The sequence below is a fragment of the Vidua chalybeata genome, chromosome 4, assembly GCF_026979565.1.
Source record: "Vidua chalybeata isolate OUT-0048 chromosome 4, bVidCha1 merged haplotype, whole genome shotgun sequence".
Classification (NCBI taxonomy): Eukaryota; Metazoa; Chordata; class Aves; order Passeriformes; family Viduidae; genus Vidua; species Vidua chalybeata.
Window position 1 is genome coordinate 54,716,809 of NC_071533.1, and position 27,668 is coordinate 54,744,476.

General features: G+C 38.3%; 2 protein-coding genes across 5 annotated transcripts in view; one reads left to right on the plus strand and one right to left on the minus strand.

Annotated features, from left to right (window-relative positions):
- PI4K2B (phosphatidylinositol 4-kinase type 2 beta) overlaps window positions 1–8,210 on the minus strand; it is a 25,226-nt gene extending 17,016 nt beyond the window's left edge. For 2 of the 3 annotated variants that reach the window (XM_053940610.1, XM_053940609.1), the window contains exons 1-2: window positions 4,311–4,637; window positions 92–249 (exon numbers count right to left, since the gene is read on the minus strand). In XM_053940610.1, the coding sequence (XP_053796585.1) occupies window positions 92–249; window positions 4,311–4,599 (447 nt within the window). In that variant the 5' untranslated portion in view covers window positions 4,600–4,637. Of the gene's footprint in view, window positions 1–91; window positions 250–4,310; window positions 4,638–8,074 lie in introns of those variants that run through there. The other variant, XM_053940611.1, reaches the window with a different exon arrangement.
- SEPSECS (Sep (O-phosphoserine) tRNA:Sec (selenocysteine) tRNA synthase) lies at window positions 7,739–27,668 on the plus strand. 2 transcript variants are annotated; one of them, XM_053940612.1, is made up of 11 exons: window positions 7,739–7,914; window positions 9,306–9,460; window positions 11,668–11,786; window positions 11,875–12,033; window positions 12,577–12,730; window positions 15,518–15,620; window positions 17,800–17,929; window positions 18,054–18,145; window positions 25,214–25,307; window positions 25,919–26,009; window positions 27,131–27,668. In XM_053940612.1, exons 1-11 carry the CDS (start codon window positions 7,801–7,803, stop codon window positions 27,378–27,380), a joined length of 1,461 nt encoding a protein of 486 aa, XP_053796587.1. In that variant the 5' UTR covers window positions 7,739–7,800; the 3' UTR covers window positions 27,381–27,668. The 2 variants fall into 2 exon arrangements, with proteins under 2 accessions (XP_053796587.1, XP_053796589.1); XM_053940614.1 differs by lacking the exon at window positions 7,739–7,914 and adding an exon at window positions 7,942–8,022.

The following is a 27,668-nucleotide window of genomic DNA, read 5'->3' on the forward strand; positions in this document are numbered from 1 at the left end:
TTTAAATTAATTTGCATCTACATAGAATTTTTTAATTTCCATTTTCAACTTGCTGCTGATGGTGTGTCTGACTTTGCAGTAACATGCTCACCCCTTTTGGATCCTTAGCAAAGTAACTCCCACTGGATCCTTGAGAGATTCTTTCTGGAAAAATTCCACACTCTATCGCTTGTTCTGTTCTCAGAATAATTTCTGCAAATTCTGGATCATCTAAAAATATATTCATATCTGCAGTATGTCCTGTATGCCCTGAAAAACAAGAAAACAACCAGTCTTAAATGCAACTTGTACTACAAATTAAGCATAAGCAAACACACTGATAAGCCAACAGCCTTCCCTGCTGAAACCCACCCAACAGCAGGCTGAAAAATCTCATCCATTTTATCAGTGCAAGTTTTTCCACTGATTTATCCATGTCTAATCAACTTTTTGTTTCAAGTAAATCAGCCAAATCTGCAAAAACAAATTTGAGACTGCCACTGCTAAGTGTTTAAAATTTTCAAGGATTTCTCTTTTTAATATTTATTTATGAAACAAATCTAAGGGAAAAAAAAAGTTCAAAGTCAAAACAGTTTAAAAAAGCATGAAAGATTTTACATACTACTTTCATGTCCTGCCCATTACCCACTATTAGAATAGTATTGTAGCATTCACTTAGGAACTTGGCTAACATGTTTATTATCTGCTAAAATGCAAGGAAGTTAATCCACTGAATAATCTGCTACATGTAGCACTCACAAGCAGCACCAACACAGCAGTGACTACTGCACGCCAGCACCATTCCAGCCTTAAAACACGGTAAGCAACTTGTAGCATTTCTTTACCTACAGCCCAGAAGTCAGGTCTGGGCAGGCATTTGTGCAAACTCTAGGACGCTATGCAAACATTTAGAAAGACAAATAGAAAGGAAGGTGCCAGAATACTACTGACTTTTCAATTTTTAAAATATTTCTTCACAAATTTTGATGCTGTAGATTATTATACCTTTTTTAATGCTAGGATTGTTTCACATGTTAACTGAGTGCATTCTAATGGGCCTGTGAATTAGGGCTCATTTCTGCATTAACAAACAGTACATTATTCTAAATTCATAATTTACAGATAAAGTTGCTTTGTTCCCATTTCAGCAATTATAGAAATTTAATATACATCCTTCTGGAATGACAACCAAGACAGAAACTATTCAAAAAAGATACTCAATAGTTTGTGGAGAGTCAAATAAAAAAGAAAAAGAACACTTTTTTTTTTGGTAGGTCAGGACAGTTTTTGAAGCTTTTATAACATTAGCACTTGCTTGCATGTACCACTTAAACTATTAACATGGACTCCAAACAAAGACAGTCAAAAGCATTAAAAAATAGGAAAAATCTTAGTATAAGTTGGCAACAAGGAAGAGAAACCTTAAAGCTAATAGCAGATCATTCTAAAGAATCATCAGCCACAGCCCATTAGATCAGAATCTGTTTTAACTCTTTGGCCAATACTGCTGTGATAAACTACATTTTAAGACTTTAGAGTAGGACAACAAGAGGGAGAGAAGAGGTTCAAAGGTTTTCCTGCCACAAAGTACTTAAATGAGTTAGGGAAATAAACCAAACTTATTTTTATGGAAGAAGTAATTTTAAATCAGTGGTTCTTATTTCATAGTCAAGCCTCAACTATCTCTACACATCTACATTACCCCACACAGCTGAGCTCCAACCAGTACATATTTTTGTCAGTGAAAGCAAAATCAGACTTGTGCATTACACTGTTACCAAATGAAATGCAACATCCATGCTAAGTCATTCTGCACAATTATCTCCACATGAAGAAAACCTACAGATGAACTTTGTATCACATGGATTGCAGTTGACTGTGCGGAAGACTCAGAGGTCAAGTTTTAATTTCTGTGCATTTATTCTACAATCTAGAACCACTAAGTAGTCGCACTGTCTGAGGAAATTATTCAACCATGTCTTTCTAACATAAAAGATAACTTCATAAAAAATAAATTAAAACCAAAAAAACCTCATTACACTTCATGCTGAAAGAAGAAAAGATAGATAACTTTTGAAATTCATTATTTGTTCAGTATTGCTACTGTGCTGCTAGGAAGCATGTTACAACAGTGATGTGGCTGTACAAAACCATTTAGCTGACAAGGAAACTAGCAGTTTTAAGGAGTTTATGAACCCTCTCCATATGAAAATAAGCCATATTAATTGAAGATAGTATTCACTGCATGTGGCAGGGTTTGGGGGTTTTTTGAGTTAGTTTCTCTTTTAAAAATTATTTTAATCAACTTTTCCACTGAGAAAGCATGTTATGTCACAACTTATTCCCAGTACAGTCTCTAGACTTACAATTATAACTAATTAAGGTTTCTCTTGCAATTACTCTTGAAAATTACTCTTCTCATTAAACTCCCACTAAGGAGACAGGGCTCACGCACACAGTCAAACTACCAAGCTTGAGAACTTTTTTCACATTAATTTGGACAAGGCCCAAGTTTGTGAAGCCACTGTATTGGAATGATGAAGACTTGCCAAAGAAGATAGAAATGCTATCACCCATGTATGCACCTCGACCTGTTCTTCCATCAAGTTAGCATGACATGAGCTAAGCTAAACTAATACATTTTGCAAGAGTAACACGCATGAACTCCTTCAGCACTAAGCTAGATTTATACTTTTTAAACATTGACATAATTACAGGTAGTCCCTTTAACCAATTCCATCTTCTCCTATTCAGTCTCCATTAAGGAAACACTGTGTGTTGCAATAACATACATGAATAACATCTGGTGCATGTTGGTTCCACCTGACACGTGAAACAATCCTGCATCTTCACGGGTTACACATAAAAGGTAAGGACAAGGAAACAAAGGATGAGATGCTTTAATCAATATCAGTTCTGAGATTTTCTTACACACTTTTGGGGCAGTTTCCAAGTAGTACTCTGCATTCACCATCCTAATTGCTTCAGTGGTGCAAGACCTGTGGCTCTAGCCTCCACTCTGAAGCATCAACTTCTTTTTAAAGTTTCTAGAAATACTTTGCTAGAAGCAGTATCTCTTTAGCAGATCTTAAGTCTTGTAGGAAAAAGACAGGAAAACGCTAACATTTAATGGCATGTTTATATTACAGGTATTTACTACACTTGAGTGCTTAAAAGACAAGATTTTTCTGTCTTTATAGCCAAACAAGTAAGAGTTCTCCGTAGTTACTAAAACAGAATTATTAGCACAACTTATTTTGTTAAACTTGATGGGGGGGAGGGGTGTTTCGATTTTTTTCAAGTCCTCCATTGTTGCAAAAGAAATAGCATTGCCAGTCTCTGGCAAGAAATCCTACAGCATAATTACAACAGCAAAAACAAAGAAGTGACAGAACTCCACATATTTCTGTCAGGAAACCCATCCTAGATGTATACTTTTATAGAAACTTGCACAAAATCAGAGAGCTTGAAAGTCTAAAGAAAAGAAAGTAAGCAATAAATATCATGTGATTTATCACTTTGCCAGTATATTTAGAATTAGATAATGGGCACGCTTACATCTGTTTTCAAATTAATAACTAAGTTCCTGCATTTCTGGACTTTCACATTGTATTTCTCTCTTCAAGAACTGATTTGAAAATACAAAAACAAGATACATTTTCATGAAAGCCAAAAATATGACAGTAGAGCCCACATCTAAAGCTCTTAAAACATGTGATGGTACAAAGTGAGCATATGAGTAAAACAAAGAACAAACTGACTTGTTTTTCAAGATGAAACAATGAGGGTCACAAAAAAAATAGTGGGATATGCAAGTCAAACTGAAAACTTGACACTTCACCAAGTATTTAGGAAGCAGCAGCCAGTCCCACCACAAAGCAGTCTTTAAAACATGCAAAGCCACAAGTTTCAAACAACATGACAGAAACAAAGCAAGGCCCAACAAAGCAGCAGACAGAGAGCGGGGAGAAGTGACAGTGGAGACACTCATGAAGATGTAAAGGAGTTCGTGCAGCCCAGCACACAGGGACAAAGCAGTGGAACGTCTACCCGTTTGCAGCATCTCCCCTTCACTATCAGTCAGCGAGCCCATACGTCTAGAGAGATCAACACATCTCTGCCCCTCACCGATGCTGTGCCATCGAACACGGCACAACGAGCTCACTTCAGTCCCGACAGGTATTTCTGTAGCCTCGCTGGAAGGACAGAACGAGGCAGGGGCTGCCTGTGCCCCCAGACCCGCGGCCGCGCTCCCCAAGCACAGCAGCGCGGCCCGACCCGCGCCGCCGCTCCCCGCGCGTCCCGCCGAGCGCGCCGGCCCCGGGCCGTACCTGCGGCGGCGCGGCGCTCCCTGTCCCAGGCGGCGCCCGCCCGCCGCCCGCGGCCGCTATCCGACGCCCGCAGGAGAGGCTCGTCCTCTCCATCCCCTTCGGGCCCCGAATCCTCCGAGTCCTCCACCTCCTCGAGCCCCGGCTCCCCACACTGCCGCACAGCCCCGCCGGGGGCGGCTCTCGCACTCTGCGGCCCCCGCCGGGGCAGCTCTGCCTGAGGCGGCGACGGCGGCGGCTCCACGAGGAGCAGCAGTCGCTCGTCGGGCTCCTCCGCGCCCGGCTCCGCCATGGGCGGCCGGACCGGGGCCGAGCGCGGCGGGAGGAGGCGGCGGCGCGGCCGGGCGGGCTCGGGGCGCTCCCGCCGCTCCGGCTCCACCGCCCCGCGCGTGCGCGCGGCCCCGCGCCCGCCCCGCCACCTGCCTTAAAGGGGCCGCGGCTGCGCCGGCGCGCCGCGACCGGGGGCGGCCGGCGGCGGCTCCCGAGGCTTCTCCGCGCCAGCGAGCGTCAGGAGCTCGCACGGCAGCTTTCAGCGCTGGACGTTTAACAAAAACATCCCTGACACTCGCCTTAGTTCTACACCTGGAACACGCTTGCCTCCTGGCCACCACTTGCCGTAGCCAGCTGCTCTCCCTCCCCAAACTTTGCACAACATTGTTCTATACCATCACGGTAACTTCCAAAACGAAGCCTAAAAAACAGCATAAGAGAAAACAGTATGAATACATTGCCATTATTTCCATGTTCCCCCACTATCCATGCGTTATTAACTGAAGAAAGCGAATACAACTATAACCCCAACATACTGCGTCAGATTTTAGCCTGGATGTGTTCTCCCAATCCTGTTTATTGAAGAAGGGTTTTCCTCAAGTTTTGGTGAAATATGGGAGAAAGACACATGCATTAAATACTTGCACAGAACTGAGATTACACGTTATACTGGGAGCAAGTCAGTTCTCAGCTAAAAATAATAATTGTATATGTTTATTATTCATTAGTCTCATAGTTAAGAGCACGGTATAAGAACTTTAACATGTGCATAATCTGGATTACGGGGGGGAAAATCACTTTTCTTTGTTACTGACAAAATATAACCTTACTGAAATACTGGACTTATGTTTGTTTTGTTTAGGGTTGCCTGTCAGCCAGTGGACTTTGGAATTAAGCTGAGTGTCATTTACCTATGTAACTACTAATATCTGTAATATTTGATAAAATCTGTTCACACTTGTATTTCTGTTCCTATTCCTTTCTACTAAAAGTGAACTCAATCAACTGTGACTCCAGATGAACACCCATTTGTTGCCTAGTAAACACATCTAGGAAGGTTACAGCAACTGGATATAATTTTCCGTACAGAAAATTAAACAGATGTTAATTTCTTTGTGAAGCAAACAAAAAGATCAATCAAAAAGGGAGAAGTCTGATATTTTTCCCAGCATACTGTAAAGTAATACTGCACCTCCCTTTAGCTACAAGTGAGTTGTGGCTGTTTCAATAATGTTCCATTGTACAGTCAATTTACTAGCTTCTAAAAAGATTGAGAGTTAATGCTTTTGAAAAAAAAAATGAGAATAACTCTTTAGTTATTTCATAGAAAGGCCTGGGTTGGAAGGGACCTTAAAGATTTTCCTTAAAGATATTTCCAACTCCCCTGCTATGGACAAAGCTACCTTCCACTAAACCAAGTGGCTCAGACTCCGATTGAACCTGGCCTTATACCCTTGGAGAGACGGGGCATTCACAACTTCTGTGAGCACTCTGTTCCAGTGTCTCACCAGCCTCACAGCAAAAAAAAAAGTTTAAAAACCCTTCTTTTTTTCTGGTTTATGCGTTCATTTACACATACTACTGTATTTTTAAATGCAATTAACTTAGTTTTCATCTTCTGCTTCAATAAGAATTCTGTAACTTGCTCACAGGTCTTGATCTCACAAAGCCTTTATATTGCCTCACTCTTCAGTAGTGCAGAGTTCAAACACCATGAGAACTCATAATTAAAAAATACACACTACCATCATAGTAATTAACAAACCATTAATTTTAATTCCAAATAGCTAATCCTTTTCAATTAGCCACCTGGATTAAAATTCCTAAGAATTACCTCACGTAAATAAACTGGGTAATTTTCCTCATGCTAAAGCTTTTGTCCCTATCCTTCTAACCAACAGAGCAAACTTTCATCTGCTTATATGTATTTGAACACTCTGTCGAAACACTGGAACGGGATAAAAAGAAGGAAAAAAGAGGAATACCGGCACAGTCGTGCGCTTATCGCTTTAGGTGAGCGCCCTCTTGTGATAAAGACCAGGAGGAGCAGCTGCCCTGCGACATCCCGCAACGCAGGTGACTGCGGACACCGCCAACGGGAGAGTTTAACTTGTAGAGCTCTCTTCTACTCAAAGGGCTAAGGAACTGTGTTAATTATAGTACGGGCCAACAATTCAAACTGGTGTGTAAGATTACTCTGTCAAAACGCTCAAAAGAGCCTAATCAGGCTAACTAAACTTACAGAAGCGGGACGGCCGCTCCGTACACTTCACACGCTAATTAGCCGTCTGAGCTTAAAACTATAAAACGGAAGAATTGGATGAGATTTCGTAAACAGATTCAGTTGACTAGATACGGGCTGGTAATAATTAAACATTGGAACAAACACCCCGCGTATTTAACGCGCCTCTTCGATTGTTTTATACTCCCTACGAGTTATTCCAAGAAGGCAAATGGAAACATGCCGGTCCCCGCGGCTGCGGGGGGCAAAGGACAGCGACGGCGGCCGTCTGCCCGTGCTCCAGGGAAGCTTCCACCTGCTGATGCTTTACTGGCAGTTCCTAGCTAAGGTGCAAAACCTGGCCCAGATGTCCTGCTGGTGTAACTGTTTTTCCCCAAGTTGTGTGGAAAAAGAAAAAAAAAAAAAAAGGTCTTGTTGGGTAATATGTCTTTGTCCGTGTTACGCAGTTTTGGGCTACGCCTGCAGCCCTAGCAGGCTGCTCCTAGTCCCTGAGGATCGTCCCACAAGCACCTGTGCCCCCGGACACGTCCAGAAGAGAAAAGAACGTCCTCAACCTGGCGGAGCAGCGGGGAGGTACGCGGCTGTTCCCAACAGCCTAATGCTAAACTCTGCGGGGCAGGGAAAACCAGCCCACGAACAGTCTCTCGCCAGCCCAGCAGTCTAGGCTCTGACGAGCTGCCTCTCACAGCGGGACACCGCCTGTGACACACCCCAAGCTCGGACGCGGTCCCCTGCGGCCCCGCACCTGCACCGGGGGCGGCCCAGCTCCGCCCAGCGGCCGGGAAGGGCCGGGCGGGGGCGGCCCCGCGGAGCGCTGCCCGCTGCGCGGATCTGGCGGCGGGGCGGGGCCCCGGAGCTGCACGGCGCGGCGTGCGCCGCACCGCCCCCGCCCGCCCCTTCCCGGCGGGAAGTGCCCGGCTCGCACAGGCCCGCTCGGCGCGGAGGTGGAGCGGCGGCGGCGGCGCCGGGAGCGCCGCGGCCATGAACGCGGAGAACCAGGGCTGCAGCGAGCGGCTGGTGACGGCGGCCTATGTGCGCCAGGGGGCGCAGGGCCGCCGCGCGCACGAGCTGCGCCTGCGGGCGCTGCTGGAGCAGGTAATGGGGCCGCCGCCCCCCGCCCTGCGCACCGGGGCCCGAGCGGGGCACAGCCGCCCCGAGCAGCATCGAGGAACCCGGTCTCTGCGCATCGCCGTCTTTACTGGGGTAGAGCTGACCCCACACCCCCCCCCCCCCCCCACTCCCGCCCTCCACGCACCGGGGTTCGAGAGGATAGAGCAGCCCCGAGCCGCCCGCCGGCCCTCCGAGCAACCGGGTTGGGCGGAGAAGCCTGCCCCCGGCCCGGGCAGGGCCGCGGCGGTCCCGCGCAGCCCCGTGAGCGCGCAGGCCGGCCGGGGCTCACGGACTCTGCCCTCTGGCAGCGCGCCACCGCGGCGTCCGGCCCGTGGCTCGGGAGAGCCGCTGCCGTGGCAGCAGGGACCTGGCGGAGCCCCAGAGTCAAAGGCCGCGTTTGGGAGGAGGAGAAAATTACTGCCCTGGGTTGTGCATTTGCCAGAATGCACAGAGAAAGGGCCAGCGAACAGTTAAAAAATGTTTAAAAACAGTAAGATATTAGCACATCGTTGCACGAAGTAAAAAGCGATACTTGTAAGGTGCCAAAACAATTCATTTCATTGTCTTCAGCGTATAGAAATCATTGTCAATGAATTAGCAAATATTTCAGTTCTTGAGCATCCTCAGTCATGTCATCTACTGTTTCAAACTTAACTTTGGTACCACACTTCAGAAACTAATTTGATGTACTGAATTGGCTGTTTCGTTACTGGGGCAAGTAAAAAAGCCTCTGGACTTATAAAAAATCTTCGTGGTTTTATGGGTCCCTGCTTGGAGAATCTTGTCTGCAATTTGCAAAGATGGGTGCAGTTGTTTATTCAGTAAAGAGTACAAGAAAGAGCATGTTTCTGGTTGCAAGTTTTGACATATTTTGTTTCCTTCCCTTTTAGATAACAACTGGAAAGGAAAATGTGTGGATAGGAAGATGTATTACATTAAAACTGTGTTTCCCTTCTGCTCGTGGTTTTGGTTCTTTAATATCTGAATATCTTCCCTTTTGTGCAGTTTTCGCTATTGAGTTCTTGTAGTCATACATCATGTCTAGAGAATACATCAAATAATCTGTAGTCTTTCCGGGAGTAATTAACATGTATGCCCTGCAGTGGTTTTGTGTGTACCATAGAGAACACTTGAAGGTAAAAAATATCCTGATTGTTTTAACGTCGGGATGTGCTAATGGATTGTATTTAACACATGGAAAAATCATTATTTAACTTTTCTCTGAATGCAGCTTCATAACATTAGATAGTATAAAAGAATAATGAAAATACAAACTGCTGCTTAGCATGAGAAAGAAGGGTAACAATAATCAAACAAGTTGCATATAGTTGTGTTCATTTTTAATTTCCAAATTTTGTATTTATATTATTATTAAGGGGAAATGTCCTGAAGATGGATGGGATGAAAGCACCATTGAATTGTTTCTTCATGAACTTGCTATAATGGATAGCAATAACTTCCTGGGCAACTGTGGTGTTGGTGAGAGGGAAGGAAGAGTGGCTTCAGGTCTTGTTGCCCGAAGGCATTACAGGTACAAATTATTGACTATTTTGAATTATTCAGGTTTTTTATTAATGTTTTCCAATGGCTTCTTTTATTGTGGTTTTGTTTATCTAAGACCTTGATAGCATTTGAGAAAAATAATATAATGTGATAATTGAATTGATGCAGCTTTCTATATTAAATTTTCATTAATAACTCTATAGAAAGTCTTGAATTAAGCAAAAATGTTTTGTCAGGATTATGTCCTATACACTGAATTTGTAGAAGCTGAAGTTGTTGTCCTCTACAAGGGAAGCAGAGATCTTACTGTTTTAAAATAATCTATGCATTACGTGCCTTTTATAACAAGGTGCAGCTTTTTATCTCTATATTGTTAAAAACTACTGTACATTGTAGTTGCACGATATTGAATGCTGTCAGTGAGTATCTATTTGTATTTTTTCTATCTGTTAATAGCTTTATAATGTGATTAGTTGATAAGCAGATGAAACCCCAGTCCATCTATAATGGATTTCATATGATGTAAGATCTCTAAAGACAAAAAGAGCTTTTATTAGCTTGTAGCCCTTCTAACACCTACTTTATGGGTATGTTGGATTCTATAGTTTTAGAGGCTCTGCATTCATTTCCTTATAATGAATTTTTTTGTATGTGTGTGTTGAGTTCTCTGCTGAGTACCTTGCTGTGATGTTTTATCCAACAGGAGCGAAACAAAGTAGAAGTTCCAGGATGTTTCTCCTTGAAAGATAAGCACAAAAACATATTAGAGGCCAGAAATTTAGTAAGGTTTACCATATGGAGGTTGAGTTATTTAGGCTTAATGTCTTTCATATACCGTACACTACTATGATAATTCATGAAGCAATCCAGTGATACATCAGTTTGGGTTTTTTTAGTTTTGTGTACAGCTCTCTAGGCTAGGATATGCATGGCAGGGGAAGATATCTGAGGAAGTCCTGCTTTTGGACAGTGCTGGAGAAAGCATGCCTGGCTTCTGGCCAGAGGGAGCCTGAAAGGTGTTCACTACTGTTGTTCCAATTCAGCTCTGTCACCTGGCAACTCGCTTCTCCTGTCAGTGCCAACAATAGCAAGGTGTTCTCCCCTCCACTTAGTTCTGCAATAGGTTTTACAGGTGACTTTGGGAGTGATTGAGGCAGTGGGAGATGGTTTTAAAACTGTCTCTCCTTTTAGCTTAATAAAGGGGCAGGATCCCTCCTTAGGGAGGATTACTTCTTAGGAAGCAGTACATAAGTGCACAAAATAAAAAGTACTGATATGAGACAGCTATTAAGAACACAGCAGGAATGAGGAAGAAAATATTTTAGGTGGAGTATTATATTTAAGTTTCAATTAATTATCCAGTGTTTGTTGATTTCAACTTAGAACTTGAAACAGGAAAATAAATTTAAGCTGTAAAACGATGCTCCAAGAAGTTCTGAATATCATATACTCATTGGACTGCATTTTATTCTGTTGCCAGTGCAAAAAAGGAATTAAAGCCATAAGTATGTGTATACTGTTACTAGCTTACTTGAGCAGCTGCTGCATTTCAGCCATGGGTAAATTCGTTCTGCGAGCTTGTATTTTACAAATTACTTCAGGATCCTCCACTCCTGAACTAAATAATGTTCAATATTTACAAACACAGTTTATAACAATAATTTATAAACAGAATGCAGAGAGACATAGTATTCCATGATAGAGAACATTGAATAGCAAAATGATAGATGAAGTGAAGATGTACAAGATGGGCAAAGCAATACGTATATCCATGTATATAGCTTTGTATATATTATTTCCTTGCCTTGTGGAGATGAAGCATTTCTTGAGGGAGTATCTATAATACTACTATGCCTATGCTACGCTATAGACAGCTCATTTTTGTTTTCCTTGGTTGTGTGTCTGAACATGTCAGCATTTATAATGCTATTTTGACAAACAGCAAGAAGTGCTGAGGTGCACTTAAAAGAAAAGCTGCCAGATGCTAAAGGTGTTGCTGCTGTGCATCTTCTCAAAGTTTTTACTTGCATGTAGAAACATTGTTAATCTACTGTTTTAAAAAAACCCCAAAATTTCATACAAATATGTGTAGTTAGTTAAAATGGAATTGATTGTGGCAGATATTGATGTTCCATTGCAACAATTGTCTATCAAGTTAAATTCTCTTCAGTCAGCAAGCTTTATCGCTTTGCAACGTGAAAATCTTGATGTGTGTTTTCAACTTCTTTTGTTTAGGTTGATCCATGGAATTGGAAGGTCAGGTGATATTTCTGCAGTACAGCCTAAAGCTGCAGGTTCAAGCCTTTTGAACAAACTTACTAATTCAGTAGTACTGGATGTTATAAAACTGGCTGGTAGGTGTAAATTTGAAAAATCTCACTTGTTTGTGAGGATACATCATGGATTCCTCATGTTAATTTCTGACTTGCTTTTTATATGCAGGTGTCCGGACAGTGACCAGTTGCTTCGTTGTTCCTATGGCAACAGGCATGAGTCTAACTCTGTGTTTTTTAACATTGAGGCACAAGAGACCAAAGGCAAAATACATTATCTGGCCACGTATAGACCAGAAATCTTGCTTTAAATCAATGATAACTGCAGGTAAGAAGGTAACTGATTGATGACACGGTGTGTGTTCTTCCAACAGATATGAAACTTCCATCTATCAGACTGATCAGTTCATATCCTTGTAGTAAGATACAAAAAAGGCCTAATGCATGGTAGTTCTGCTTTATTTGTACACTCCTGATTTCTAGCATGCAGTTAAAACATGCATGCTGTCTTCCTAATGCCTTGCACAATGCATGTGTGTACAGTGGTACAGAGGTGTATAAAGGAGTCAAGTGAGAACACAATACTAAGGAAGTTACAGTTCGCCCTCAGAGTAAGATGCCTAATTTGCTGTCCTTAGAGTTATGGAAAACCAAAGCTCATGGGTCAAATTTCTCTCTCAAATTTATGCAAAAACTTGTGTCCTAGGAATTGTGATCAGAAGGTGACAATCTGTGTGGTTTGCACAGTCTTTGCTGTTAGAATCTGTTGAAACAATAGTAGCATGATGTGTTTTTCAAATGTATACTGGAACTAAACCCCCACAGTCAGAGATTTGTTGAGTTACATTCAGTTCTTGCTTTTTTTGGTCAGGTTTTGAGCCTGTGGTGATAGAAAATGTATTAGAAGGTGATGAGCTACGGACAGACCTCAAAGCAGTGGAGGCCAAAATCAAGGCTCTTGGTGCTGAAAATATTCTTTGTGTGCATTCTACAACATCTTGCTTTGCTCCAAGGGTACCTGATAGGTAAGCAGTCTTTGTAAGAAGTGTGTTATTTGTTACTGTTAAAACAAATAAATATCCTCCCCACCTCCCAACAACAACAACCCAACCAACACCTCCATGTTTTGACCATCCATCTTCCTAAAATTGCTTCTTCCAACAATTAGTAAAGATTCTTTAATCCCCTTCCAGAAAAGTATATTAAAAAAGAGAGAATTAGACAGAAGATTTTTTTTCTGTTATGTAAGTGAGGTTAATGTTGCTCTTGTGAAATTCATGTTTTTTTGCTAGTGGTTTTTGTAAAACTTCATGGAAGAAGTAAAAGTAGATTCTCACGGAAACATAATCCAGGAAATGTAGCTCCATAGCTAATGCCATTTTTTTTTATGTTACTGTTGCTTTTTCTACTCTTCTCCACAAGCATAGGAAAGAAATGTTATTGACTCTAAAATGTGGCAAGTAAAAATATATTTTACTCTCCTCTCCTACCTTAAAAAAAAACCCTGGTATTTATCATAGGTTAACCTAGTTGCTAGAGGGAAAGATGGGAGTTAAAACCATATAATTCTGTCAGAATACTATGAACATTGCTTGAAGTTGACTTGCAGATTTATTGGCTAACTTAAATCACAGCTATCAAAACGGAATGGTTGTTTTATAGCTTGGGTAAATGAATCTTCTCCTTATCTGCTTCCTCTTTTTGACATGCTGCTATTGTTTTGTCCTCTACAACTAAGAGATGAATTATTAGGTAGTGGCACTATGTTATAATATACCACAGATATAGGAAGATTTGAATGTACTTTCTGTTTAAAAGAAACTGTCAACTATTGAAGGCCATAACCTTCATCTTCCTTTGGGAAGGAAAACCCTGACAGCATTTCTGGAGGGTGCAATTTTAAATGTCTGTTTTTAAATATCTGCATTTGTAAGGCTTTATATTTAGTTGTGGTGGTCGTGTTTGAAAATTTTTAGTAGTTTTATGGCTGCCTTACCTATGGCTTTCCTTTGAAGTACTGTTTAACTCTATGGGAGTAATTCTCTAGTGTATAAACCCTCTTTCTCAGAATTCTACCTGCTGTTGCTGTAAGGTTTTTGTAAAACTACTATATTTAAGGGAACCAAAGAGTAAGTGTCCTTTTCAGTTGGTCTGTGTACTTAGCAGAATTCTGTAACTTTTTACTTTCAGTAGTAGAAAAAAGAACAAAGATTTCTTTTCATGAACTTTAACAAACAGGAGAGAAAGAAAGGAAGGTTAAACTGGGAAATACTTCTGTATTTGTGATTATTAAGAACTTCGGTAGCCAATTTACATTAATGCTTTATTTTTATGATATGATTAGTAGCACTTTCAAAGCTGCATTCTAGACCTTGGAAGCAGGTGCAGGTACATACAGGTGCTGTGCATCATTTGCTTCCCTTGCATACTAACACATTTTCTTCAAACATTCTCATTCTGTATTGCAAAATGGATCTAATTGTTCAATAGAATATTTTTAGGGAAAAAAGACTTTTCTGTTTTCAGTACTTGTAGAAGATAGGTTATTGCTCCTTTAATTTTCAGAAGGTGAGAAATGTGAACATACATAGCTGTACACCCTCTGTGTTTCTAGTTGGGTGAAATTCTCTGCCTGCACTTGACAAGAAGCATGTAAGAGGGAAACTCTGTTCCTTTGAGTCTCTCTGGAGGGTGAGGAATGTGTCTGATTAAGAGCCAGCAGATCAGAAGGCAAAAACTTTGCCCTGCATAATATGTTTCCTCAAGTATTCTATTAATGAGGGGAAGGCACATGAGGAGCAGCTGAGGTCCCTTGGTCTGTTCACTCTGGAGAAGAGGAGACCAAGTGGAGGCCTCATTGCAGTTACAACTTCCTTGTGAGGGAAAGAGGAGGGGAGGCACTGATTTTTTTAAAGATAATATTGTCTTTATCATAATTTTAAATTATTTTATATTGCCTAATTTTTTCAAATAGGTTATATTTCTAAAATAGATTCAAAAGTTTGGGGAAAATCATGAGTAATTTTTTAAAAAATATAGCATGATTGGAGTGCTTCAGAAGAGAGTACTGCATATAAGTATGTTTAAAATGCCAGAGGATCTTACTTAAAATAATCAATGTGGTCAGATAAATCTTAATTTGCCTGATTAATCAATCCAGGTTGAGCTCACTGTGATTTTAGGGGGTTCTAAAAGCAAGTGAAGACTAAACAGCTGAACAAATTTTAGTTTTGTTGATGTCCATATTCAGACATTGTAGGGCTCTCCATTCCTTTAAAGAATTTATTTTCTCTTAATCAGTTTATCTGAAGCATGCAAGTGAGATTCCAGCCAAAGGATGAAAATACTAATTCTCTGAGATAAACAGAAACCTGTAAAAACTTCCTGTTATAGGATGCTTTTGATTCCCAAGACATTCTTGAAACTACTTGAGACTGTTTTCACATTGAATATTAAAGAAAATTTTTTAAATTAATAAGAAGCTATGTTAGTTAATAGTAAAGCAACAACAACAACAACAAAAAGCTTGTATCTAAAGCTTAATAGTTTGGGATATATTAACTGGTGTCCAGATAAAACTTAAAGTGAAGCAAGAAAAATGTCAGACTAGATCAACAATTTGCAATATATGTAAAAGCCAATAGAATTTTCATCTTAACTTTATAGCTTAAGATGACAAATACTGCCTTGAGGAACTAATCAAAAAAGCTACTTTTCTCATTCTGACTTCCTTGTAGACCTGTTAATGGTCTGTCTTGTAAGATGAGCTACAGTAATCAATGCTTCTCTAAATTTCAATTTTATGCTCACAGGCTGGAGGAGCTGGCTGTAATTTGTTCTAATTATGACATTCCACATATTGTCAACAATGCATATGGAGTTCAGTCTTCAAAATGTATGCATCTTATCCAGCAGGTAGGAGCTGTGTATTTCCAATAATATTTTTTAGCAAGTATAAGTAAATTTGTGATTCTAGGCAACCTAGGAAATTTTATCAGATGCTTCTTAGCTTTGAGAGTAATTCCATGCATATCTCATATTTGAACAATTTTCTGGGAAAGCACAACAGATAGAAATAGAATTTAAGCTTAATAGTTATTTCTATTATGTGCTTTTTATGTAACCCTAAGTTTATTTAGTTTTTGTGTATGTTCATATGTCTTTATAATGGAAAAATATCCTTAATAAGCTTTCTTAAAATATTTCCTAAAGTTGTTGACTAAAAATGACATAATGCATCATACTTGAATGGAAATTAAGCCTTCAACACAATGAGTTACAGATTTTTAATTGAAGCTACAGAATTCTACAGAAGCATTTGATAGATGTTGTTGCTGTTAAAATATTATTGGCACAGAGAATGGCTGAGGAAACTGGTTTAAGTTCAATGTTATGTTCAAAAAAGTTTAATTTCTGTTGCTGTTTAGTTTGAAGAGGATATTGCTTGATATCTAAGATCAGTCATGAAACTGAATTCTTGCATTTTTCCTCATTGTATTGTATGTGCATCGATCTTCAATATTCTGTTTTCTGTTACCTATTCAAAAGAATAGGGGGTTATATTTTAATAGGATCCAGATGATACTGAACTATTAGTAATGTAAAATATGCTGGTTTGTTTTTTTTTTTTTTTTTTCTGATTGCTGAGACATTACTAGCAGGACACAGACCAGCTTAATGTACAATTGTGAAAGAACATCATGTTGGCATTTCTAAATCTTGAAAGACTGAGGGAATTTATTAAATAGAAAATGGTATATGCTTTATTTGTAATGTACTTAGTACATGTTTCAACTTGAGCAAGTTAAATACAATAATGAGAAACGAACATGAATGAGGCTGTGGAAGTGCTGGGTTTTACTGTATGAAATGTTGTAATGATAAACATTTCAGACTATAATACAAATATAATTTTTACTGTGTTTGTTTCTGTGTTTTTCTAGACTCAGTAAATTGCTTGTTCCCTGCTTATGCAAATGTATACATTTGAGCTCTGATTTTTTTTACATTTTTTTTACAAAATTTATTATTTGTGCTAGAAAAATTTCTGTTTATAAGAAAGTAGTTATTAATGAATACTTAGGAATATGTACATGCTGAGCGCAGTGTGAATACAACCTGCAAGAATACCACAGGAAAAACCTTTTGAGACCATTTAATGTTGTGCTTTTCCTCTGGTATTCTCCTGTCAATTAAATCAAATGGTAGCTGCTGGCATTCATGTTCCCAACAAAAAGCTGACAAACTTGGAGTGTTCTTCCTGTCTCCTGTGCATTAAGGTATCAAAACATAGAACTAATAAATGAGGTTTAGTTGGCCCTGCTTTTTTTCCGTCTGTTTGCCATAGGTATTAATTCTGTTTCTACTTCTTACATTTAGTATATAGTTTTAAAAATATGTGTATTTGCATGTACTTTGATATGTATGGGGTTTTACTTTTCAGGTTCTTTTATGCTGCATACTTTTTAATTGTACAGTTCACAGATACATGCCACTCAAATTGAAGGTGTACTGCAGAATCTACATTTTTTTCCTTGGAAAATATGAGTGCTTTGGTGTAAGGATGTGGGGGATATCTACTATAAGAAATTACTTGAATCTTGATTTTGAAAGCAGCCTTAGAAGAAGGAGTGCTGTAATAAGCCAGTTTGTTTAATGCAAATTTATATATGTATTGAAAAAAGCTTTGTTAATGAAGCATTAACTCGTAGCCTTTTATTGTGAGAGTTGTAAAAAGTGTTCAGGATGGAACAATTTTAACTGTATAATTCCCATTAAATTTTGAGGGGTTTCTTTTTGATTGTTGCTGAAATGGAGCCACACTTAGACTTGCAGGAACTAAAATCGATATTTTAAATCACAGCAAAATGGGAATTTGTAAGGTACTATGTTAGGCAGACAATGGTACTAATAGTAAGCAGTGCTAAAAGAGGTAATACTGTGATTTTTATGTTTTGATCACAAATGCAGTATCTGAAAGTTCCAGGAATTATGTTTATTTTAGCTACACTTTTATATAATTATGATGCTATCACATTTCCGTTTTTTTCTATTTTATGCTGTGAATTTTATTTTTTTGTCCTTTTTGATAAAGGGTGCTCGAGTTGGCAGAATAGATGCTTTTGTTCAGAGCTTGGACAAAAATTTTATGGTGCCAGTAGGTGGTGCTATCATTGCTGGCTTCAACGAGTCCTTCATTCAGGAGATCAGCAAAATGTATCCAGGTAACTAGTTCATGGGCTGATTTCAGCCATACAGAATAGCTGTAGAAAACTTGATTATCAGCTTTCTTTCACATAAAATTTATTTTTGCCACTTTAATCTGTATATTGTTTTTTTTTTTTTCAGGAAGAGCATCTGCGTCTCCTTCTTTAGATGTCCTCATTACACTTCTGTCTCTGGGAACCAGTGGCTACAAAAAGTTACTGAAAGAGAGAAAGGTAAGCTTTTTGGCAAGCAGTATTTTCTTGAAGTCAGCTGTTAACAAAGTCTTGTTGCAAAACTGCTTTGTGTGGTAAATCCAGTTTCTGTCTGGAAAGCCATTGAACTTAATTCTGAGCTCAGAGCTCTGAATCTGGGAATTCAGGATGATAGAATTACTTCTTGTCTAAATGGTGCTCATTAGTAAGCATGATTTCCATGTTGTTTGTTCAAACCGGGAGGCTAAACAGAGGGCCTGTACTGTCTTGTACAGTATTCATATTTGTCCTTCCTAAATGTGACTAATATAGTAGAATTTTGTCCACAAAAGCTTAAATGGAGAAATACTATACTGTTCTGTCATGGTCACACTGCTTCCAGGACAGGAGATTGGACACCCAGAGTAACCCAGGGTCTGTGCTCTTCCTCTTTTGTCGCTATTGTGCCTTTATGCTATGATAGTGCTTAATTAAATGATTGTGTGCCACATTCTCTGGAGTGTCACAGCTTCTGGTTGGGTTATAAATACTGTGCATTGCCACAAAAAGAGAAGAATATTGTCATTTTAGTTATTCATCTAGACACACAGCTAAGTTTCTTCTCTGCTTTTCACAGACTATGGGTTTTAAGTTGGGTATAATTGCACTACACAAAAATCCAGTGCATATCACATTGGAAATTGTATATCTTGAGTTATCCTTAATTCTGGAATTAATACATGTATGATTTTTCCCTCTTTATATAATAATGCAGAAAATTCTTTTTATAGAGGCTTCATGCAAGGAAATGCTGTGAATTAAGTACTATTAAATTAATAACTTTTAAGCTGTGCATTATCTGTTTCATTATTTTATTTGAAAACTATGTTCCAATTGTTTTCTCCTGCCAGTTCGCTGCTGTCTCTGATTATGTGGCAGAGCAGTAGTTCTGGATGCTGTGACTTATTTCTAGCTGCTTATAGAGGCATCCATAAACTCTGTACTGGAACTGAGGTCCCATAGGAATAAATAGACTATAGAAAACCAACTTAGTGGCCTTACAATGACTAAGAAGTGATCTGTGCAAGTAAAGTGAAAACAGCTTGTGGAACACTGAAAGCAGTTCCTTTTGCCTCTACTGCAACATTTTATTCTAGACTGTTGTATGTATTGCAGTTTGTTTTGTGTCTTCATTAAAAGCAAGTTGTATTTTTTCCCCTTTACTCTTATGTCCAGAAGAATCTCAAGTGAATGTATTGTCTTCTTTTCTACAAAGCTGATTTTGTTGTTAGATTTCTACCAGTAGCTGGTGTATAAAGGACATGAGAAATATTGTCCAAGTCATAAATAATAATTCTTTCATAAATATCTTAATGAATAGCTGTATACGCTGAGTCATTTAATTTTCTTGGAAGTAGAATTCTGAAGTGAATACAGTATTGTATTTTTACAACTTCAGGTCTTTTTATTTCAAATGTGAATATATTCTATAAACAGAACCTTATATATGGCATAAATATGTTTCTTTTATTGGATTTGCTATAGAAAGAGAAACATTTTTGCTTAAATCTGTTTGTTCCTGAATTGTAGAAGTGCAATAGTGGTAGTTTATTGCCTGTGCTCTGAGGAAGCAGAGGCAGAGCTATTAAGCTTCCAGCAGGAACTATTTATAGCTTGACATTGAGTACTCCTTTCTATATTGGTGCAGCTGCACCTACTCACACAAAAAAAAAAAAATCAGCTATAAAAAACTTCAGGTATATTTTTTTTCTTTCTCTTTTTACCTGATCCTCATTCACATGGGTGTTACTTCAGGTTAGTTGAGCTTAGGCCAGAAAGACCAGAGTATTACTGAGAAGAGATTAGTCTTGCACAAACAAGGAACAAAATAATCTGCCCAGTTTTTCTTTTACACAGATTAGCTATTTAATTCAGAAAGGGAAGAGATTATCTGAGGGAGAGGAGCATGTACATGGAGTGAGATTTTTTTGACAAGCTGGGAGTTGTGGAGTGTGCAATTGTCCAGGAGTATGAGATTAGATGTAGTGCAATGAAGTAGTACTGGCTTTTCAGAATTCCTTTTTATAGGTTTATGTGATGGCTGTAACAGTGGTTTTCTGATCTCAGTAGGCAATTCTAGGTCCTTTTGCAGGTCCTTTTTTCCTTTTTGCAGATAACAGTTGGTCCATAGTCAAATTTGTTAATATCTTTGCTTTTAAACAACTTTACGTAAAGGTTGTGTTTTTATCACATCTTTTCATGCCTCAGTACAGGTTATGTTATGGCCTGTATTTTACATTTCTAGGTCATAAAAGTTGCTATTTTCCTATACGTATGTGTGTGTCTAAACCAGGCCACATGAGGTAAATAAAGTTGTTGCACTGTGTAATGGCATAAACAGACTTCCTTATCATCTCAAATTTCATGGAGAGCAAGAACCCTGCATTCAGTATTTACATTCAGAACCCTACAGGCCAGGTTTAATACCTGCTATTATCCAATATGGTCCTTCTAATCCACTTAAATAATTATTATACCGGTATTATTGAAGAGGTGATGGTTTTGTTTACAGCAGTTATGGATTTCCTCATTAGACTTAACAATCAAGATAATTCTCATTTTCTTAAATGCATTTCTGTGTTACTGTGGGATGTGATAGAGCTTTTTATATTGGTATTCATCTATCTGCATACTTTGAGAGTAAAACTGGAGTTATTTTTATGTCCTTATGGAGTATGTATCTAAAATATTTTAAATCATACAGAGTGGGAGGAAATTGTTTGGGTTTTACAATTAAGTATAATACTGGGCTTATGTTTCATGAGTTATCATTGATGTAGTTGTCCTGATTGGAATAAATTATTTGTACAATTCAGTGTGAGTTTATATTGCTGCTCTACTTACAATGGAAGAAGAGGAAAGCCATTTAATGAGGGATATTAAAAATGTAAAAAAATCAGCTATTCTCAAAGCAAGATAGAAGTTTGTTACTCCTCTTTTTTTTTTTTTTCCTAGTTAGCTTGTTACACTGTAGCATGTCAAATTTGAGACTATTGGAAGATTTTCCTCATGCGAAGTATATGTAACTATATTCAAACTTTAGAGTACCTGGAGGCAAATTAGTTTAAATGAACTGTTTTAAATGGTGTGTAATTAAACAAGTGCCAAGCATGAATGGAAATTTCAGAGAAGCCTCCATACTTACAACCTGTGTTGAAGTGTGGGTCACAGAGCCTGAACTCAAGGTCTCACAAGTGCTGAAGAGAAAATATGTTGATTGCTGTTGTTAAGAAAGACCTTTAAAAAAATGTGAATGTTAGTGTTACCAAATCAGATTGGCAAGGCTTACTGGGTACTTTCTGTTAGATACTGATGATATAAAGATTTCAAGGTTCTGTAATTAATTTCATGTTTTTAAAACTTTCTAGTGTAAATCCATAACAGAATTCTTGCAGTGGAAGAGAATCTGCCTAGGAGGGTGTATAGTATATGCAGGTGTCACACACATGCACATATAGTTTGTCATGTGTTTGGCTGCATTTCGGGAAACTGAGCCTCCTTCTGGGCTCTCATCTGCTGGCAGGTCTCCATGCTCAGCACTGCAGCTCCTCTGCTGGGTGGCATGGTGCACCAAGTGCTCTGGTCAGATCACAGCTCAGAAGCAGCTGGTCCTCCTGAGGCACGAAGCAGAAGAGGCTGTGATGGTTGCATTATAAAACAGCTGCTGCTGCAAAGTAAGGTGGGAGCAGATCTGTCTCAGGCAAGCATAGGAGATCTGCCAGTCTGTGTGGATGGTGAAGAGGCTGTAAAATGACTCCTGCACAGTGTCCTCTTCACACCATACACAGCTCTGTGTCTGTTCCCTGAGGACAGCTTGTCTTTTCAGATGAGAGTGACACAGGAAGGAAGGCAGAGTGTTACAGATCAGAGTGTAAGCAAGCTGGGTGGTTAGAGCCAGCTAGGATAGTTTCAACTCTGCACAAAAACTTTTTTGGTCTTCATCAGTTGCCTCTTTGTCACCTGGTATGGGTCTGATGGTTTATTCAGTACCTTCATCTTCTTTTTCTCTGGAGTTACTGGCTTTTTCCTTACTTGTCTCCCTCTTGTTATTTTCATTTGCAAGAGTAGCACCTATCACAATGGAGCAACAAATGAAGAGTCACCCATATTAGTGGAGGTTCTATTAAAAATAGTTTTTTAGTATAAATATAGTATGATTCCAATATTTTTAATATTGTTACAACACTTCTTGAAAAAAAATTTGTATATGTATGTGAAAGTAGACTGTTTCATGCAAACAATTGAGTTATTTGGTCTATTTGATGCAGACAGTGTTGTTGACTTGTTCTTTGTTTTTTAAGGTGTTTTGTTGGCTTAGGTGCTCAAAGAACCAGAAGTGAAAGACACTTCCACATAATTTAGAATTCATTTGTCTAGCCTAATGAGGTTTTGTGATAAGTTTCTAAGGTAAAGGGGTGAATTAAATAATGAAACTTAACTGACATTTAGTGCTTGAGTTGTTCCATGTAACTTCAGCATAATATTTGGCTTCTTTGGAGAAAATTTGAGTGCCTGCTATAGAAAATCTATTATGTAAGAGCTCAGTTATATATAATTGCTTAGGGTGCTTCTAAATTTTCCATGTATAATGGAGGTTGGTTATAGATTGGAGGTTGGTTATAGATTTGACCTCACAAAAATATTGCTTTAATCCTTTTTTTTTTTGGAAAGGCAGTTAATCTATTTTGCAACAAACTTCTGAAACTATAAAATATCTAGAGGGTTTCCAGTGGAAAGATGCAAAATAAGTGTTGTTCATAAAAACAGGAAACTTTGAATTTGTGTTCATGTAGCTTTAGTCAAACTGATCAGTCAAACTGATACGTGCTTGGATTTTTTTGCCATCTTTCCATTCTCCTTTGTTTTAATGAATTCCTATATATGTAAAGGCTCATCTAGTAACCTAATTCCATTGAATAGATTTAATTAAATTTAATATGTTTATGTAGTGGGTAACTTTTTATAGCAATTTTCAGTAATAATTCCAGTATTCCTTTCATCAGTCCTTTCAGTAATACTGTAAGAGATGTATCAGGGAATTTCCTAGATACAACACACAAAAATTATTTGGAAATTGGTCTTGTTCCAGTATATTTTTTCTCAGTACTAATTTCACCAATAATATCTCCACAGTAGGCACAATTTATGTGTATTTCTACAATATTTTGCTTCAGTTTTAGAAGTAAATAGCCAGCAGAGGAAGCACAAATTAATTCATGATTTGTATTCCAAAATAAATACTAATAAAAGGACTAGTATATTAGTGATGTTTATTATGGAAATTAACAAATTAATAATGTGCTTATATACGATGAGAGACCAGAGGAAAGGCAGAAGTGTCTGAACATTTGAAACACAGATATTTTTCAGCTTCTGTGAGTGAACTGTAGATAAATTGAACTAAAACCATAAAACCACATGATTTACAAGAAATAAGAATGGTTTTTCACAGATTTTAAGTTCTGATAATTAAACATAGATACCTCACAAATTTCTGGGTTTTTTTTTCAAGTATTACAGAAGCTTTGTGTTTTTGTGGATAATTGTATCAACGGCCTAATTCATCTAGACACTAAGAGGGCACTTTTCTCTCTCCATCTGTATTTGTTCTGTGGTATTAGGAAGTACAGGTGGGGAACTGTGTTCATTTAGTTGCTCATGAAGGGAGGCAAGGTTTCCTGCAGTGGTTCAAGAAAAGCAGCTGTAACATTCTTCTAACTTAGGTACCACAAACCTCATTTGGTTTCATAAGACCTTGGGGAGGTTCTGTTCAAAAGCATAATTTTGATCACAAGCTGTAATTTATATCTGTCAGAGTCCATAGGTCAAAGCAGGATACTGGCCTACAAACAGAAGAGGTAATTCTATTTAAAGAATGAAAAATCACTTGTCAGGTCCAGAAATTGATGAGAATGCTTAAACAGGCAGTCACACTAAAGCAGATAAGCAGGACAATTTTTATGACCTGAAAGAGGAGAAGCCTGGTGTTTAATATCTTTTAAAAAGGCTACCCAGTGTCTGTACGGTATTGCTAGTTTTTATGAGAGACTAAAGCATTAAAAAGGATGGAAAAAATGCTAAAGCTTACAATAAGAATGGTGTTTATTCTCACTCTGCCCATAAGTGTTTTGAGCTGATATCTGAAGAGGAATATATTAAACTGAGGAAGAGCATGAGCAATTATCATAGCTTACTACAGGGAATGAGGGAGGATATAAAATACAGATAAAGTAAGAGAAACAGCCTTTTATATGCAGTGTGGCTTGTACCTGTGCCAAAGTATTTATGAATCTCAGTCTTATGACACTTTCACGGTAAAGGTGCAATCCAATTAAGTGATAGCAGAAATTCAGATATTTCCATTCTTATAGTCAACTTGAACAGGAGTGAGGTCCTAGGGAAAGGACAGACTGCTCAACAGAGCTGAGTATTCAGGAGAGTGTATATTGTGTGAAACAAAATACAGTCAAATGTGTGCTTATAGCCTCTTTAAGAGACTAGATTTTTATTCTCATACTGAAAAAGAAATCTCTGCACTAGGGGGAAATGTGATTGTGTGGTACATGGTAGCAAAATATACTGCTTTTAGTCTGGAATGTATTAAAGGAGAGAAGATAAAGTAAGGAGCAATTTGCCAAAACGTGGCCATCTGTAATGGTAACAGTTCACTCTTGTGAGGGGGCTAGGGCATGGGAAGGCTATTGAAAAGTAGTTTGGGGTAAGACCTGCTGTGCAGTGGGAATCTCTTCCAAGATTTTCTACCTCCCTAGGTTTCAGGGCTACAGAGAGAATGAATGCCATCCCAAGCACATATATTAGACCAGATAGAGACTTTTGTATCAGCTTGAGAGATAAGAACAGTGCTCAGGAAATGGAGCTGTTCCTTTATAGAATTATTTCAGAGAATTGTCTGATCCATTTACTTGGTACACATGAAAAGAGAATCAGCTGAACACCTGTAGGATGTAAAGGAGACATAACAGTTTTGTGAAATAGGTGCTATTTTCTCTGTTTAATAGCTAATAACAAAAATATTGCATCTTTTTTCAGGAGATGTTTTCGTATCTTTCAAGTGAACTGAAGAAGCTGGCAGATAACCACAATGAGAGACTGTTAGATACACCACATAATCCCATTTCCTTAGGTAATTGTTGGTGGTTTAACTTTTAAAAAAATCTAATATACTGTGGATTCATAATGCACTTCCACATACCATTCCTATATATTAAACATCACTACACTCTACTCAGTTGAATAATAATTCAATAAGGTTACCAAAATGGTAATCTACCATAAAAGTAGTGTAGCAATTTGGACCCATTATTTTGCTCCTGTCCAACACATTCATTTGACAGAAATTAATTCAAGCCAGGCTGAAGATGTTAGCATGTAGTAATACTTCATAAAAATTAGATTTAAAAATAAATTGGGGTTTAGTTACTCGTCATCTCTAGTGTTGTAAAAGAAATTACGGAATTCCTACTCAAGGTATTTGTTTCAACCAAGAATTCTGCTGAACAGCAAAATAATACTGCCCACCTGTGCAGAATCTGCATACAGTCTAACCAAGGAAGTAATCGGTGACAGCTTGTGGAAAAATTAAAAATTATATGTAGTGTTTCTTTTTTTTCTTTGTATGTGAACACAAATATATGACTAGATTCTTGCTGTTGGAAAGCAACTTGTCATTTGTGGTGATTCTTTGGACAAAAAGTAGCTTTGTAGCAGTTTTAACCTGACCTTATGTTACTTTAGCCATGTCACTGAAGACTCTAGATGAAACTAGTGATGCTGCTGTTACCCATCTTGGATCTATGCTTTTCACAAGACAAGTTTCTGGAGCAAGGTAAGGATATTATGAATTTTTAAAATTGGGGGAGTGGGAGGGGCGTGTATTAGCATATGTTGTACAAAATCCTCTGAAGTGTTTTATACCAATTGTGTCCTGATTACAGAAGGCAGTCTAACAATAACGAGTTAGAGACTAATCACCCTTCCTCATCACTGTTATAGAGTAGTAATGTCTCCCTGCCTGAGTTAGCAGTGAGGCTTTCTATGTCTACTTTGGTATCCTAAAGAGATAATCTATGCCTATTTAATTTAGTGTCATTATTCCCTAGTATCCCTTGATTTCATGTAGTTTCCAGATGTTGTCTGATCTTAAAGTATAGGTGTAAGCTACAATGGAAGATATTTGTTTTGTTTATTGCAGCACAAATATGGTTATGCTCTATGTCAAGGGAATAAGCTTTTAATATCCTACCCAGCTTTTTGTCAAATGGAAAAAATTCTTTCTGGAAGTAATTGTGTTAAAAAATGTTAAAAATTAAAAAATCTATAACCTGAGCCAGGCTGAGCTGAATTTATTCTTAGAGACACTATTACAATGAAATGCAAGCCAAATAATCTTTAATGATTTCGGCTTAAACCTTTTAGAAGAAGAGAATGATTTAAAATTTGTTTTGGCAGCATTCCTTAATCTGAATATTACTGCTGCCATGCTAACTTCTGCCACAGACATAATGTTATTTTTCTGTAGCAGAGCTGAATGTTTCCACGTCAGAAGGTATGCTTCATTAGCTTGGATTATTCCACTTCCTGCACAGATGAATGACAGTAAATCTATATGTACTGTGGCTAAATGCTCTTTTTAATTTGCCTGTCCTAACCTTGGCTGGTCCTGTAATTTTAACCATATTTGGCTGAAATTGTTCAGTTAAAACTTTCAATTCAGTCCCTGATGTGAAGGTTTCAGGTTTTCTCTTTTGTTACATAAGTAATTCTTTTGTATACACTGTTTGACCTGGCATTTTAACAGATTTAAGTTACACTGGTGTTGTGCATCAGTGGTAGGAATAGCAACTCCCTACTTGAATAGGAACTTATGTAATTTTGTTCAACCTAGGGTACCACATAAAACGTCAAGGCATCTTTAACTGAATCGTGATTTTGTTTTGTTTGTTTCAGGGTTGTTCCCTGTGGGTCTGTACAAACTGTGAATAACTACACTTTTAAAGGCTTTATGTCACATGCAAATGACTATCCTTGTGCTTACCTCAATGCTGCCTCAGCAATTGGAATTAAAAAGCAAGATGTAGATGTATTCCTAAAAAGACTTGACAAGTGTTTGAAGACTTTTAGAAAAGAAGCAAAGCAAGAAAAAAGTATAAATGAAATAAGTGATGCTAATGCAGCCACAGAACAACTTGAAGACTAGAAGATACAGATGTAGTAGCACAGGAAGATAAGGTTTTGTCTGAAGTATGTCAGGTTTGTATTGGGTTAGGACTACGCATCTGCTGTGCAGAAATTTATTCTTGATTTTATATTCTTGTTATTGAAAACAATAATAAAAATTTGGATGAAATCAGCTTTAAGAAAGTAGGTGATACTCTCTTCAAGAACAAAGGACCAGACACAAGTTTTTTTGCAGTGTATGAAAATGCACTTATTATATGCCAAAGTAAAGCTTTATGTTCACAAAGACTTACAGTTTGCCTTTCAA

Excerpts from the sequence above, each read along its gene's own strand:
- SEPSECS (XM_053940612.1), top strand. The coding sequence starts at position 7,801 with ATGAACGCGGAGAACCAGGGCTGCAGCGAGCGGCTGGTGACGGCGGCC. Across the intron at positions 12,731-15,517 it reads GCTCCAAGGGTACCTGATAG|GCTGGAGGAGCTGGCTGTAA; the intron begins GTAAGCAGTCTT and ends TTATGCTCACAG. Across the intron at positions 25,308-25,918 it reads ACATAATCCCATTTCCTTAG|CCATGTCACTGAAGACTCTA; the intron begins GTAATTGTTGGT and ends ATGTTACTTTAG.